The 17,628-nt window shown below is 38.7% G+C and overlaps 1 protein-coding gene across 1 annotated transcript; it reads right to left on the reverse strand.

Annotated features, from left to right (window-relative positions):
- Positions 1–13,871: 13,871 nt before the first annotated feature.
- On the reverse strand, positions 13,872–16,194 carry LOC139128891 (E3 ubiquitin-protein ligase TRIM71-like). Its single transcript, XM_070694588.1, has 3 exons — positions 16,138–16,194; positions 15,308–15,877; positions 13,872–14,213 (listed from the first exon to the last, which is right to left on the reverse strand). The coding sequence occupies exons 1-3, from the start codon at positions 16,192–16,194 to the stop codon at positions 13,872–13,874; spliced, it is 969 nt and encodes a 322-aa protein (XP_070550689.1).
- Positions 16,195–17,628: the final 1,434 nt, after the last annotated feature.

Here is a 17,628-nt window from a genome sequence, read left to right on the forward strand (position 1 = left end):
TGCCTCGTATGAGAACAGAAATAAGTCTGCAAGTAAGGGAGCACAGTTAGTGCCCATGGGAATTCCTATACACTGTGGAAAATGTGTCCTCCAAATTCAACAAATATGTTGTCAATGAGGAAATCAAGCATACTGATAATGTCTTTCTCGGTATAAAACACTTTAGCATTAGTTGTATTTTTAACAAAATATGTAGAATTATACCCTAATACCACATATTTGTAACGGCGTGAACCGTTTTTGTAGAAAAATGCTTGGTTGATGATGTTTTTCAAGCGTTCTTTCAATTTATCATGTGGTATTGTGGTATACAATGTGGAAAAATCGAAAGTTTAATAGATGTTATTTTTGAAACAGATCTTGATTTCAAATTTTCCAAGAGTTCCTTCGAATTTTTAATATCCACATTTGATTTATACCACTCCGAGAAAAGACAACATCACAGTATGATTGAAGTCCCCGTTTAACAGTACAAAGAACAGAAGTCAGTATCTTCGATAACTCTGTTGTTGAACATTTGAAGATCCTGCGATAAACCTAGCTTTGTAAGGTGTTTTGTGGAGCTTGGTATCCAGTATAAGCTAGGCAACTTATTATGGTCATCCTTTGTTGTAATATTAAAATTATCCATGAATGACTTATGGTTTGCCAAAATTTCAGATTTGTTGAACATTGATTGTCTGTAAGTGGAGTTGGTTGAGGTCTTAGTTACACCAAGTTCGTCTATAAGACATTCAAAATAATACTTCTTACAGACAAATACAATGTTATTGGCAGCTTTATCAGCAGGGACGACAACATATTTGTCATGGATATCATTCAAACACTTAACAGCATCAGGATCTTTAATACCGAATAGGGTCTTCTGCAAACATGTGATCTTAGTCGACCAATACGGCCACGCACTATTTTCCTCACAGATTTGACCCATTCTGACAGTGTGTCCAACTCTACATCCTCCCTTTTAGCCCATTTCCTGGCATAATCTTCAACTGAGTCCATAATGATCTTAAAATTATGGTTCCAGTTGATCCTGCGAGGTTCTCTGAACTTGGGTCCACAAGATAATATCTTACGAAGGTGGTGATGTTCAACCAAGTTCAGATCACCAGTGATGACATGGCCAACTGGAGTATATTTGAAGGGAGATGTAGAGCAGTCACAGGATGCTGGTGTTTGAAGGAATTCATCAATTTTTAAGTGCCGCAATGCCTTATTGTAATTGAATATTTTATTGGAGATTGTCTTGGTGTATTGATATGACAGAATAGGTACAGACTGGTTCTTAAAGTATACAGGTATAGTGATGTAACCTTTTTGTTGTGAAGTATATTGCTGATATAAATGGCATCAATTCCTTTGTTAGTAAATGGAAGATGTATGAAATGACGATGATTATCAGTCATAGGTTCAGCACGAACAGGCTTGTATAGTCTGTATAGTGCAATGTCAGCAATAATACTAACCAGTCTGTACGGTTGTTGTTCGGATCTGTCAAAGACAATCCCAATGCATAGACATGCAACCTTCTCAAGTCCTTGATGGAAAGAGCAAATAATGAAGTACGAATGTGATGGAGACCTAAAGGCTTCTGCAATAAAAGAAGCAGTTCATGAAATTTGTCATGGCAATTGGATGTAGCTGATGTATCCAATTTAGGCCGATGGTAACGCCTATGTCCATGACTACGTCTTCTACGGACAGAAGACTCAAATAGGCCCATCACATTCACTTCTGAACAACCAGGACTTGAGAGATTGCCTATATCTTTGATGTTGTCATTACAACCATAAGGCATTGCGGTACCTAACTGTCTAATCCAGTGGTATTCTCTCTGTCTACGGAATGGTGAACTAAGTGTGGGGCTGTTGGTTGATGGTATATTTTTTCAAGAGTACGGACACGCATAGACAAAGTGGAGTGATCGTCCTGGTTAAAATGCTTATAAAGTTGCACATCCAAAGATCGATTCACTCCACTGCGATGTCCGTTCATTCTAGATTGTAAGCTGTTTCCTGTTTCACCAACATAAATGAGCCCGCACAATGAACACTCAATTCCATAGATTACGTTTTTTGTTGTGCAATTCAGAGGTTCCAGACATTTGGTAGAATGGGCCTTACCTGTCAAACTACTACTGAACTGTTCTGTAGTGATGAGCATACTACAGGTTTTGCAGTTTTTAATACCACACTGTGTGATAGAACCTGTATAATCACAAGCTGGAGATGACTTTAAACTGTCCGTCAGTAGCAATTTGCATGGTTTAATTGTCTGGTAGCTTTCTCCATTTCTGTGATAAAAATTGCCCTCTGATTGCACGTATGATGTCTTAGTAACATCCCGAAGGATAATCCGAGGGACACACGGATTTTGAGCTACTGTGGCCCGTGTAGCTGGTCGGGACCTTGTTAACCCGGGCGACGTCCCAGCCAGTATGAATATATCTCTTATACAGTCCTTCATTATCATGTACAAGTACCAGGTGGATGATTCCCTCGGGGACAATATGTCCACTAGCAGGAGCATCGACCTGGTCGTAGTAAAATAATCACAATCATACCAATCCATAATCCAATAACACTAGGTCAAAATTTGTAAGACAATAGTTGTAAACATAGACACAAAACAGCACAGAACAGACAGTAAATAGACGGTACAAACAAAGTCAAATCCATGAAAGAAAGATATATGGACCTCTGGCCAAAAGACCAAGAAGTGATGTCAGGTGTTTCGAAAATAGTAAGCGCATCCTGCCCCACATGTGGCACCCGCCATATATCAATCTGTAAGTCAGATAGGTAGTGGTCACTAACTAAGGCCAATGTCACCGATGCCATCAGTGATCATTTGTCGAAGAGAGATATTGTATTTATCTACCAGCTTGCGATACCTGCCAAAAAAGCGTTTGAATGTAGAGACAAGTCTTGCTCTGGTGTAACCTTGATTTAACAGTTTGAAAGAGAGATGGCCATGTCTCTCTACAAAATCACCATATGAACTGCATGCTCTTGCATATCGTATAAGCTGGGAAATGTATACCCATAAGCAGGTGAGAGTGGAATATTACTGATGAGGTGTGGAAAATTAATTATACTAAAGTTGAAATCATCTCTCTTGTCATATAGCCTAGTAGAAAGGTGACCATTGGAGTCAAATTCAAGTAAAATATCCAGATATGAAGCAGAAGAGGCTGTTTCTGTAGTTTCTTTAATCTCCAATTCTGGAGGATAAATCATAGCGAGATATTTACTGAATTCAGAGTTATTCAATGAAATAACATCGTCTATGTATCTAAATGTTAGGTTGAAAGTACGAGCTACAGAGACCCTTTTCTGCTTGATAAGGTTCTGGATAAATTCTGCCTCGTATGAGAACAGAAATAAGTCTGCAAGTAAGGGAGCACAGTTAGTGCCCATGGGAATTCCTATACACTGTTGGAAAATGTGTCCTCCAAATTCAACAAATATGTTGTCAATGAGGAAATCAAGCATATTGATAATGTCTTTCTCGGTATAAAACACTTTAGCATTAGTTGTATTTTTAACAAAATATGTAAATTATACCCTAATACCACATTTTGCACTGCGGGGCCAAAGGCCCCCCATTTTGTTTCATATTAGCGTGTCACTTTTTCGCCGCACATACGTCGTGTACGCGTACAGTGAGTCAAATCCGCCTTTGACGCTATGTATTAAATTTCGCCAAATTTCCACGCTGCACAGCTTAATATTGATGGAAGAGTTGCAGATTCAATTTCCTCATATGTTGACCTTTCCATTATGATATTTTGGCAATAATTTCATGAAGGAATTATGAAAATACATATGTGATAATTATTCATATGCAAAAATAGGTGAAAACACAGTCAACAGCCAAACGATCGTTAACTCGTCATTTCATAAAAATAAGAGGGAAACTCAAAAAAGTAAAACGATAGAGTTTTAGTTAACCTTCATGAGATGTGCTATTTCAAATATCGTAAGAAATTACAGCGAAATGAAAAAGTTAAACCAATGGGTTTTTTCAGATATATTTTTCATTTTACGACGCGGCGAATAAGCTTGATTTCCCGTAGAAAACAATGGCGTGTAATATACCGAAAAGATTGCACACTTCTCGTCGGTTCAAATTCCTCAATTTTGAACGAATAATGATGAAAATTGACATGGTGATCCTTTGATTAATATAAAAAATTCCTATCGTTTTAGATTTTTGAATTTCTTCACGAAAATTGTTTTATTTGAATTTTATTTATTCCGATCACTAAAATATACTGTTGCCGTCAATGATTTGGCGAGCTGACGGCGTGTACATATGCAGAACACGGGCCTTAAATTGACGCATTTTTATTCAGTATGCGTCTCGTAAGATGTACAGACCAACTGCATGTCATGTTGTTATAATTTATACCAAATTTTGGCGAAAATCAGCGATGGAAATTCCAGTAAATTTGAAAAATAACACAGAACGGAGGCGAACGGGCGCAGACTCTCCACTGTAATCGTGCAGTGAACGTTATCGATCGATATCCTTTTATCGGAAATTGATACATTGTTGTCGTGCTCACTCTCCGGGTCATATTCAGCTCACAAGGCGCCAAACTTGCAAAGAGCGCCAAAATGTGAACGCATCGCCAAAACTGTAAAAAATTGTCGACGATTCAATCTAAGTACAAGAAACCAACGGATACGATTGTTTTATGCTATCTAAGTCAATATATACGGGTTATGTGGACATATTAATGATTTGACCTCGACACATGAGCCCGTACGCCAGCAGATTTCGATCGATATTCTATTGAAAATAAATTTATACAATGTTCGCTGTCGTCACTAGCAACCGGCCGAAAGCGCTCTCAGGTAGAATATATGCTTCGCGGAATAGGAACATTCAGGCATACGTTCGTCCCGCAGTGTTGTAACGGCGTGAACCGTTTTTGTAGAAAAATGCTTGGTTGATGATGTTTTTCAAGCGTTCTTTCAATTTATCATGTGGTATTGTGGTATACAATGTGGAAAAATCGAAAGTTTTAATAGATGTTATTTTTGAAACAGATCTTGATTTCAAATTTTCCAAGAGTTCCTTCGAATTTTTTAATATCCACATTTGATTTATACCACTCCGAGAAAAGACAACATCACAGTATGATTGAAGTCCCCGTTTAACAGTACAAGAACAGAAGTCAGTATCTTCGATAACTCTGTTGTTGAACATTTTGAAGATCCTGCGATAAACCTAGCTTTGTAAGGTGTTTTGTGGAGCTTTGGTATCCAGTATAAGCTAGGCAACTTATTATGGTCATCCTTTGTTGTAATATTAAAATTATCCATGAATGACTTATGGTTTGCCAAAATTTCAGATTTGTTGAACATTGATTGTCTGTAAGTGGAGTTGGTTGAGGTCTTAGTTACACCAAGTTCGTCTATAAGACATTCAAAATAATACTTCTTACAGACAAATACAATGTTATTGGCAGCTTTATCAGCAGGGACGACAACATATTTGTCATGGATATCATTCAAACACTTAACAGCATCAGGATCTTTAAATACAGAATAGGGTCTTCTGCAAACATGTGATCTTAGTCGACCAATACGGCCACGCACTATTTTCCTCACAGATTTGACCCATTCTGACAGTGTGTCCAACTCTACTCCTCCCTTTTAGCCCATTTCCTGGCATAATCTTCAACTGAGTCCATAATGATCTTAAAATTATGGTTCCAGTTGATCCTGCGAGGTTCTCTGAACTTGGGTCCACAAGATAATATCTTACGAAGGTGGTGATGTTCAACCAAGTTCAGATCACCAGTGATGACATGGCCAACTGGAGTATATTTGAAGGGAGATGTAGAGCAGTCACAGGATGCTGGTGTTTGAAGGAATTCATCAATTTTTAAGTGCCGCAATGCCTTATTGTAATTGAATATTTTATTGGAGATTGTCTTGGTGTATTGATATGACAGAATAGGTACAGACTGGTTCTTAAAGTATACAGGTATAGTTGATGTAACCTTTTTGTTGTGTAGTATATTGCTGATATAAATGGCATCAATTCCTTTGTTAGTAAATGGAAGATGTATGAATGACGATGATTATCAGTCATAGGTTCAGCACGAACAGGCTTGTATAGTCTGTATAGTGCAATGTCAGCAATAATACTAACCAGTCTGTACGGTTGTTTGTTCGGATCTGTCAAAGACAATCCCAATGCATAGACATGCAACCTTCTCAAGTCCTTGATGGAAAGAGCAATAATGAAGTACGAATGTGATGGAGACCTAAAGGCTTCTGCAATAAAAGAAGCAGTTCATGAAATTTGTCATGGCAATTGGATGTAGCTGATGTATCCAATTTAGGCCGATGGTAACGCCTATGTCCATGACTACGTCTTCTACGGACAGAAGACTCAAATAGGCCCATCACATTCACTTCTGAACAACCAGGACTTGAGAGATTGCCTATATCTTTGATGTTGTCATTACAACCATAAGGCATTGCGGTACTAACTGTCTAATCCAGTGGTATTCTCTCTGTCTACGGAATGGTGAACTAAGTGTGGGGCTGTTGGTTGGATGGTATATTTTTTCAAGAATACGGACACGCATAGACAAAGTGGAGTGATCGTCCTGGTTAAAATGCTTATAAAGTTGCACATCCAAAGATCGATTCACTCCACTGCGATGTCCGTTCATTCTAGATTGTAAGCTGTTTCCTGTTTCACCAACATAAATGAGCCCGCACAATGAACACTCAATTCCATAGATTACGTTTTTTGTTGTGCAATTCAGAGGTTCCAGACATTTGGTAGAATGGTCTTACCTGTCAAACTACTACTGAACTGTTCTGTAGTGATGAGCATACTACAGGTTTTGCAGTTTTTAATACCACACTTTGTGATAGAACCTGTATAATCACAAGCTGGAGATGACTTTAAACAGTCCGTCAGTAGCATTTGCATGGTTTAATTGTCTGGTAGCTTTCTCCATTTCTGTGATAAAAATTGCCCTCTGATTGCACGTATGATGTCTTAGTAACATCCCGAAGGATAATCCGAGGGACACACGGATTTTGAGCTACTGTGCCCCGTGTAGCTGGTCGGGACCTTGTTAACCCGGGCGACGTCCAGCCGGTATGAATATATCTCTTATACAGTCCTTCATTATCATGTACCAAGTACCAGGTGGATGATGCCCTCGGGGACAATATGTCCACCAGCAGGAGCATCGACCTGGTCGTAGTAAAATAATCGCAATCATACCAATCCATAATCCAATAACACTAGGTCAAAATTTGTAAGACAATAGTTGTAAACATAGACACAAAACAGCACAGAACAGACAGTAAATAGACGGTACAAACAAAGTCAAATCCATGAAAGAAAGATATATGGACCTCTGGCCAAAAGACCAAGAAGTGATGTCAGGTGTTTCGAAAATAGTAAGCGCATCCTGCCCCACATGTGGCACCCGCCATATATCAATCTGTAAGTCAGATAGGTAGTGGTAACTAACTAAGGCCCAATGTCACCGATGCCATCAGTGATCATTTGTCGAAGAGAGATATTGTATTTATCTACCAGCTTGCGATACCTGCCAAAAAAGCGTTTGAATGTAGAGACAAGTCTTGCTCTGGTGTAACCTTGATTTAACAGTTTGAAAGAGAGATGGCCATGTCTCTCTACAAAATCACCATATGAACTGCATGCTCTTGCATATCGTATAAGCTGGGAAATGTATACCCCATAAGCAGGTGAGAGTGGAATATTACTGATGAGGTGTGGAAAATTATTATACTAAAGTTGAAATCATCTCTCTTGTCATATAGCCTAGTAGAAAGGTGACCATTAGAGTCAAATTCAAGTAAAATATCCAGATATGAAGCAGAAGAGGCCGTTTCTGTAGTTTCTTTAATCTCCAATTCTGGAGGATAAATCATAGCGAGATATTTACTGAATTCAGAGTTATTCAATGAAATAACATCGTCTATGTATCTAAATGTTAGGTTGAAAGTACGAGCTACAGAGACCCTTTTCTGCTTGATAAGGTTCTGGATAAATTCTGCCTCGTATGAGAACAGAAATAAGTCTGCAAGTAAGGGAGCACAGTTAGTGCCCATGGAATTCCTATACACTGTTGGAAAATGTGTCCTCCAAATTCAACAAATATGTTGTCAATGAGGAAATCAAGCATATTGATAATGTCTTTCTCGGTATAAAACACTTTAGCATTAGTTGTATTTTTAACAAAATATGTAGAATTATACCCTAATACCACATATTTGTAACGGCGTGAACCGTTTTTGTAGAAAAATGCTTGGTTGATGATGTTTTTCAAGCGTTCTTTCAATTATCATGTGGTATTGTGGTATACAATGTGGAAAAATCGAAAGTTTTAATAGATGTTATTTTTGAAACAGATCTTGATTTCAAATTTTCCAAGAGTTCCTTCGAATTTTTTAATATCCACATTTGATTTATACCACTCCGAGAAAAGACAACATCACAGTATGATTGAAGTCCCCGTTTAACAGTACAAAGAACAGAAGTCAGTATCTTCGATAACTCTGTTGTTGAACATTTTGAAGATCCTGCGATAAACCTAGCTTTGTAAGGTGTTTTGTGGAGCTTTGGTATCCAGTATAAGCTAGGCAACTTATTATGGTCATCCTTTGTTGTAATATTAAAATTATCCATGAATGACTTATGGTTTGCCAAAATTTCAGATTTGTTGAACATTGATTGTCTGTAAGTGGAGTTGGTTGAGGTCTTAGTTACACCAAGTTCGTCTATAAGACATTCAAAATAATACTTCTTACAGACAAATACAATGTTATTGGCAGCTTTATCAGCAGGGACGACAACATATTTGTCATGGATATCATTCAAACACTTAACAGCATCAGGATCTTTAAATACAGAATAGGGTCTTCTGCAAACATGTGATCTTAGTCGACCAATACGGCCACGCACTATTTTCCTCACAGATTTGACCCATTCTGACAGTGTGTCCAACTCTACATCCTCCCTTTTAGCCCATTTCCTGGCATAATCTTCAACTGAGTCCATAATGATCTTAAAATTATGGTTCCAGTTGATCCTGCGAGGTTCTCTGAACTTGGGTCCACAAGATAATATCTTACGAAGGTGGTGATGTTCAACCAAGTTCAGATCACCAGTGATGACATGGCCAACTGGAGTATATTTGAAGGGAGATGTAGAGCAGTCACAGGATGCTGGTGTTTGAAGGAATTCATCAATTTTTAGTGCCGCAATGCCTTATTGTAATTGAATATTTTATTGGAGATTGTCTTGGTGTATTGATATGACAGAATAGGTACAGACTGGTTCTTAAAGTATACAGGTATAGTTGATGTAACCTTTTTGTGTGTAGTATATTGCTGATATAATGGCATCAATTAATTAGTCCCCTTAATACAATAATGAAGGCAGAATAAAACACTAAGAAGGTGGTTAAACGAGGGGGAGAATTATTGCTCATACAATGCTAGCAGAGTTCCAGTTAGATTATTTTGGACACAACTTTAAAGAAACTAGGCTTGAAAAGTGTCGGTGATGAGGCAGCTGAATTAACTTTACAGACAGTAAATCAACAGATGACTGATAATATGAAAATACTTCAACATGGTACAGTTCTCATTAGATGTGTAAAGTTAGCTACGGGAGACGAGTTTGACGATTTGGTTGGATATTATGCTATGAAAACAGATAACAGAACAACTTGTGATATTATTATAAGTATCGATAAAGATCGCAATGAAATGAGTATTGAATGTTTTGTTGGTGGGAATAGAGTAGAGAACGACTTAGGAACTACATTTGTACGTAGAGATAAAAGAGTGAACACTTTAGATATCAGTGTTATTCATCGGAAACGTCTCATTTTATTTGAAGTAATGGTCTTGCGTCACATTTTAAGTTCAGAGGAAATTACTAAAATTTTATCTATCGGGTGAACAAGTTCGCACCGATAGGTAGCCATATCAATAACAAAGCCCGTTCCGGCTCCGGGGGTTACTGCATATTGGAGCAACGAGTAGTGTTCTGGGAGGTGTGAGGGGATTTTTGTAGCTTTTTTAGGTAAGTGTCTCAGATATAAAGTTACTTACTACTTATGTACGCACTGAATATAATGAATTTTAAATTTGACGCCTGAACCAAGCATGGCCAGTGATTGGACAGAAACGCTGTTCAATTTATCAAGGACACCCCCACTGTAAGTAAAACCTCTTGTTTATCGGGTCCTGGACGCCACTTTTTGTACAACTTCAGACTTGAGTTGAGCACCTAAGATTTCTTAGCCTGGTCAAACCTGACTTTCAAGGACTGACTATATAGCTTCGATAGACGAGACTAGATTCTGTCAAATCGCAAGTAAATATCCGATGATATATATCGCAGATTTCACCACCTCACAGTTCTGGCCAAACCCGACTTCCAAGGACTGACTCTAGCTTCGATACTACACGATACTAGATTCTGTTAAATCGCAAGTAAATATCCGATATATATCAGAGATTTCAGCCCTTTTTAGATCTAGCTAGGCCAATCTAACTTCGATATTGTATTAGTCTAGTGTCCGTAAATATCGGATAACATATAAAAATAAAGTGCAATGTCGCGATGTCCTCCCAAGCACGGTACCTCCATACGTATGTGGGTGGAAGGACTGTGGCGCAGTCAGTGACAAAATACTGAGAGAAAAAAGAAAGAAAACCAATGTTTCATCATGGAGGTACTACCTCCATGGGTTTATGGGCAGGCTGAATGGTATATGATATTCGTAGCAGTGTCCATCGAAAATTTTCCCTAGCGGTTTACACGTGTCGCATGACCATAAGTTTTCTTTCTCAAAGAAACAGGTCTTTAGTCAAGATTTGAAAACTTCACTACTTGATACTGAACGAATGTGTCTAGAAAATCTATTCCACAAGGAAGCAGAGGCCTTGAAGTTCATACTTGAAGTCGTAGCTCTCTTTGTTTTCCCCCAGGCGAATAGGGGTTGCAACGGAAAAACCCTGAGTTGTGCAACGACAAAAGAGTTATTGTTTTTTCCTTCGCACGTACGAGGAATGGCTGCTGCTACAGCGACATACAAGAAAGAATGATCATTATAGAATTTGAGTCTTGTTCGTTTAGTTTTACATGTAAGAGAAACTTCGTCACTTGAACGGACAGATGAAATCAAAAACATTAGTATATACGCTGCCCCGCATATAAACAAGACTGGTTTATAATATTGTACTACTGTGACCGTCTTGGGTTTAGGCCTATGGAGGAAATTCTATTTGCATTTTTGGCATTCTCTTTTATCGATTAGACTTTTCTGTGCAAGCAGCAAAAATACCGTAACATCAAAAATAAGCCACAAACTAGGAAAAATGCTTTTAGTAGGGTTGTGGATAGTTTCCCTCGCCTGAAGAGGCAGAATGAGCCTGATGGGCACTGCTAAAGCTGTGCCACTGTCAATCGCGACGTACTTGAAGTTCGCCGGCAATGTTAGCTGTGAGTTGGGTACAGCCTCCGTGTGTTCCCGGCGTTACACGGGTTAGCCGGCATGTGAGCATTTTTTTGTGTGTCTGTTAACATAATTAATAAGTCAGCATATCAAAATTAGACTACAATATATCATAATTGGACCACATCAATATCTTACATGGATATATTATACCTACATTAGATAAAAAAGAAAAACCTGTTTATAACCGCATGCTACGTACTGGGTTGGGAGAGAGTTGCCGCGGCCGGTGTACGGGCGGACCAAATCTTTTTGTCCGGGAACGCTTGCGCTTACAAATAGGCGACGTACGTCAATTTTTGTTTGAGTGTTTATCCCATTGACCGGAATGTTCTGCCCTGTGTATGCAGGACACTTGTCCATAATAACGGAGAAAACATCAATTTTATAGTCATTCAAGTAGCCTGATCATGAACAGGACCATTGACACATGTCGTACCGATCGACATGATAACAGTCGTCGCTGACGAGTAATGCCACGATGCTACTGTCAGCTTAGAGATGACAGCGAGCGCGTTCACGTATAGCCGTAGTTTTAAGGGACTTTAGAGGGGGTGTTAAATACTCAAAATTATCGTGTGTCTCAACGCATTTATTTTCATTTGCGACCATAAACATGGTGACTTACATATTTTACAACATAACATGCACTTTTGATGGTTTGCTAGTATCCGTTCGACTCAAATGACACAATGGACCATCGTTAGGTGAAACTACCGAAAATCTAGTTGTTGTGGACTTGTCAGGTGGGAGTGCAGAGAAATACTTAGAAGAGCCAAGTGTAGAATTAGGGATAAAGTCGAGATAATTTGTTTGCGTTCCTGCCAGCCTTATCCGAAACAGTCTTTGTAGTTTTATCGCCCTCGTTCACGCTGAATATTCATAGACGTGGGCACTATACGGTTCTCAGGGCCTAGACCATATAGTGCCCACGTCAAAATTTGTATGGCCAAAAGCTGGAATGTATTACACGCCGATGTGTATATAGACCACACACAACCCCAAACATAAAAAAGATCCACTGAAATCTATTGAGGCAATGGTACGAATTTGTTTTTCAATGGACAATCACCATTGTTTTTTTTCAAGATATTAAAATTGATATCTCTTGAATTTAAATTCTCATCAATAGATTGAAGTATTTACGCATCAGTATTCAACAATCGCAGGTTGCAATTCGATTGTTATGTAAATTTTTATAGTTCAATCGTTCGTGTCCGCAGGGTCTCTAGTTATGCCACCTGAGCGTCAACTTGACTGGGGCACTGAAATTTAGAATTGAAGTTTGCCGCTAAATTATATAGGTCTTAACTCGATTTGAACTTATTTGGGATAATTGGATAGGAACTAATTTCTGTTTAATCTGCAAAAGTAAGCTCATCTCACTTTCTCTTTAAACAATGCACTTGTTTTTATGAGTAGTTTGTAATATTTTAACTTTTCAGCCATAGGACACCTAACGCTTTTGAGAATTTTGAAAAAATTACAGATCCAATTTATCCGAATCAGTTCCGATTGTTTTAAGGTAAAGTTTGGCCATTAAATTAAGCCAATTAAGTCCATTTTTAAGGTGTAATATTATAAACCTCTCGTTCTTTTTATCTTAAAATGTTTTCCGACAGATTGAAAATTTTACGGTCGGAGGCACTTCTGCAGATGTCCTTTGCTTGCAAAGGAACGCTTCACTGGTTTTCGCAGTACTGATGTTTTGTTGTTACGTGCTTTAAAGAAAACGCCTAATCCAACCGTTCTATTTTATCGTATTATAGTAAGTAGGGTGAAGAGGTCGTTAGAGTAAAAAACTAGACACAAGCAGGCACTCTACTGCAATATACTCACAAAGTGGTGAGCCTTCACTCCCTCTGCTAGGCATCTGCTGTGGATATATCACATCAACCAGACTTGACCGTTCCAGCCGTTTAACCTAATTTACCGACTCTGACGCAAAACCCACGCCAAAAATGATACTTTGAATGCTAACTCTGCCTCAGTAACCAAAGTCCTGAAAATTGTCAACTACTGTTATATGTAGTGGACATTGAGTAACCAAGTGCTGGCAGACATAATTTTGCAGAGAGGGCTCTCTATACAGTGTACACACTGTCAGCCGCTTTGCAATCGGAGAAGTATCTCAAGAATATTTGCGGAAGTGGCAGAAATGTTAAATAATTGTTATAGAAACTCCCAATTTTTTCATCATTATATACACCTATTAGGCATAATTTTGTGCTTTTGAGATATAAGTCCCGTACGGTGCTTGATTTATGTTCGGCTCTGAACTTGCTCTATTCGTTTAAAAGGGCAGCCTCCTCCAGTTGTTCAAGGTTTAAGTCTACCTTATTTTCCGTTCTAAACAGATACCTTGAGGACTGCTTAGTCCGTTACTATCGCTATCAACGCGACAGAGAAATTTACCACCAGGTTTGTATTTGACGATTCTGTTATTACCGCTATCCGAGACGTACATGTAGCCGCGTTTGTCTACAGCCACTCCACTGGGAGACTTCAGCTGACCGTCACCACTTCCTTCGGAGCCAAATGTATATCGGAAGCGACAGTAACCATCAAACACTTGAATTCTGTTGTTATCCTTGTCGGAAACATACACATTGCCTTTGCTATCAGTGCAGACAAACCATGGACTGGAAAATGGCCCTCTTTGTTTCCCGGTCCCCTAAAGGATTTGATATAATTTCCATCATGGTCATCTACAACGATTACGTTAACACGATTGGAACTAATTTGGGAAAATTGGATGAGAGTAATTATTAGGAAAATGTAACGAAATCGAAATTTTTACAGCTGAAATTTTACAAAATGATAGAATAGTGTAAAATTTAAAATATTGTTCTCATCGGACAAAACAACGAAAACACAACGATTATTGCATACCTCTTTCATCGGATTCATTTTTATGAAAATAAGTTCATTTTTGTGTAAATGTACTGAAGAAACGAGACAAAATGCTTAAAATTTCTCTAATTGACAAATTTTGAGTCAGGGCACTTTTGAAATGCCCCTGACTTTTTCATGAATTTAAGGCTTCATAAACATAAAATTGAGTCAGAGCACATTTTAAAAGACCCTGACTGACCTAACTGTAAATCAATCAAAAAGCTTCATTTTGGTCGAGGAAGATGGCAAACTAACATTATTACTATTGTTTCAGTAATGAAGAGACTTCAGACAAACTCTCATGTTTTCATTCAAATGTGAATATTGTTCATATGCTTTGAACAATATTGTATTAGATACTGTCATGCACTGATTCTTACTCATAAGATTTCAACAGCATCGTAAATTGTATATAAAATTTAAAAGATAGTAAGAAAATATGGTGTAAGATTAGAGAAATTTCAAAAATACTTGAGAAATTCTCCCAATCCAATTATCCAAATTTAGTTCCAATCGTGTTGTTTGAAGAATCATCTGCAGTATAGACCGTACCGGTTACAGGACATACAGTAATACCAGCAACGCGTCTAAACTTCCCTTCTCCAAAACACTTAAGAACTTTGCAACAGCTGCATCAAACAGACACGGATTCGATGACAATTGTGTAAATTTCAATATATGGCGGAACTTTCCCGACATACTAAAAGACTGAGCTCTCGGATTATCATAATCACAAACCAATATATGTCCCGTTCTCGTATTTGTCAACCCGTATATTCCGCAGAATTGACCATCCCCTGAACCAATCCCTCCAAACTGACATATTAAGCCTTTCTTACGAATGACATGGATGCTAATCGGTGATCCATTTACCGGTTTCTCATGCATAAACGCCGACACTTCATGTACCCCTTCCATCTTTGCCCGAGTTTTCAATGTCAATGTCCCATTGTTATTACTGAATACTGCCATTTTCTCTTGGACATTGCCGGGTGACGTCACAACAACATCGACTTGTTTGATTTTCCCATTGCATTTAATTTGTGACGTTTCGTGAAGCGCCTCCATAGTAAGCGAGATTTCTCCATTAATTCTTACGAAAGTTGGTATGTCAGCCAATTTGTATAAGGTTCTGGTTGTCTCCAGCATGCCTAATTTCTTCTCCTTGCAGAAATCTCCACACGGTTGAAACAGCATGTAATCATCCTCGACTGTGTCGACAACCGTCTTCAAGGCCAGCAATTCTCTGACGTTGGTGTCAAGTCCCTTCTTTGCTATCATCAACTGCGAAGCATCCCTATAATGCACACGATTCTCGGCATATTCACTCGCTATGACGACATTATCCTCAATGATTTCTAGTTCTTTAATCTGAGAATTCAGGTGTACTTTTCTCTTGTCGTATTCACCTCTGATTTCAGCGAGACGTTTATCGCCATCTTCCTGAATAAGACGTGTGTTAAGACATCTTAGTGGTCCCGACTTCAAAGTGATCCCCGTAGTTGTAATTGAACTAAATTTTTACGCAGTCCAGGGATTTTTTCATTCATATATTTGCATAAAGTTGTTGAACTTTATAACATTGCAAATACTATTCTCTTATTTTGTCCTTTTTGATATATGCGCTCACTTTTATTACTTTTTCAAAATTCCGATGTATTTTACCATGAGAATCAGCCAAAACTGCAAGTCATATTTTTCACCTGGTTAGGGTGTCTCATATTAGCATCATGCGAGTTTGCGCTGCACACGGTGGCCATCTTGTTACATGGAGCCATTACCGTTAAGACCTGGCGACCGGCTGATCACTGTATGAATCTCCATGGTTAAAACCCATCAGCATCTGAGTGAGTACCACCTCAAACAGTCACATGTTTCAATCTTGTTGCTCAAGGTATATTTCATGCGAGTACTGATTGCCCGGCATTACACAGCCTGGTGGAGGCCATGTAAGACCTGTACGCAGGGCTAAATGTTAGCCCTGCGTTAACTCTGCATGGCAGGGGTGTGTGTTACCGGCGTTATATGGCCTCCCACCATGCCGTATAACGCCGGTAACATACAGCTCTGCCACGCAGAGCTAGCCCCGCCTTAGCTCTGCATGCAGGGCTGGCTGGGCTGTGTGTTACCGGCCACCGTCCTCCAACCACGGGGAGGTTTACCGGCATTATACGGCCTCCCACACACATACACTGATCGCATATGGTGGGGACCGTATAACGCCGGTAACACACAGCCAAGCCATGCAGAGCCAGCCATGCGTACATGTTCCGGCATTATATAACGCAGACTCGGAGGCTCATCATAGAAGTGAGTGAGCTCATATTAAGCTGCTGTACCTCTCTTTGCCAACTTAGATTGGTTTTACCTGTCCAAGTTATTTTTCGGAAAAGTGTTTTAAAAACAATTTGTCAGGAATTTCCGTATAGAAAGATACTCCAACACCCAAACCTATCCCACTAAGACCCAGGGCTGTATTGTGCACGAATAGGAAAGCAAATTTAGCTGCACAGAGTAGCCCACGGGCCGCAGCCAGCTTTTTTGGTCGTTTTGATTTTTAGCTACAATAGACTGTAGTCTATAGAAGCTATTGGGATGGGTATCCATCCGTCGTCAGTCTATATGTATGTATGTGTGTCCGTTTGTGAGGCGTCCGTCCACTCAAATATCTTGAGAACCGCAGTACTTTCTGATTTGATATTTGTTGCATAGATGCAACATATGATTCTGAGAAACTATTTTGTTAGTTTTTTGATATTGTTGAAAATATGCAAATTATAAACAAAAAAGGTGGTTTTTTTGTAAAATATCTCTTTTTCATAACCACTGGTCGGACAGCTTTGTTATTTGGTATACAGGTCCCTACGTATAACCAAACTTAGATTTGTTCAAGCTGTGATGAAATATGCAAATCTGTATTATTAAGGAATATTTTCATCATTTTTGGTCAAAACTATTTATCACAGTCTGCTAAAAAACTTTATTTCATCAGAACCACTCGTCTGACAGCTTTGATACTTGGTAAATAGGTTCCTACTGATGAACGAAATATGATATATTGAATATATGATGAAATCTACAATTTTGTATTATTGGTGCAATTTTTGCCATTTATGGTCAAAATATGTGTTTCTCAAAAACTACTCGTCTGATGCCTTTGATATTTAGTATACAGGTTCCTAGGGGTTGTCTTT

Source organism: Ptychodera flava, unplaced genomic scaffold, assembly GCF_041260155.1.
Source record: "Ptychodera flava strain L36383 unplaced genomic scaffold, AS_Pfla_20210202 Scaffold_76__1_contigs__length_567409_pilon, whole genome shotgun sequence".
NCBI classification, from domain to species: domain Eukaryota; kingdom Metazoa; phylum Hemichordata; class Enteropneusta; family Ptychoderidae; genus Ptychodera; species Ptychodera flava.

What these genes read in the sequence shown, in the direction of transcription:
- LOC139128891 (XM_070694588.1), bottom strand. Translation starts at nt 16,194, where the DNA reads ATGGCCACCGTGTGCAGCGCAAACTCGCATGATGCTAATATGAGACAC. An exon ending in ATATGAGACACCCTAACCAG is followed by an intron (nt 15,878 to 16,137) that starts GTGAAAAATATG and finishes CGTCTTATTCAG; the next exon opens with GAAGATGGCGATAAACGTCT. An exon ending in CGTTTATGCATGAGAAACCG is followed by an intron (nt 14,214 to 15,307) that starts GTAAATGGATCA and finishes CAAATCCTTTAG; the next exon opens with GGGACCGGGAAACAAAGAGG.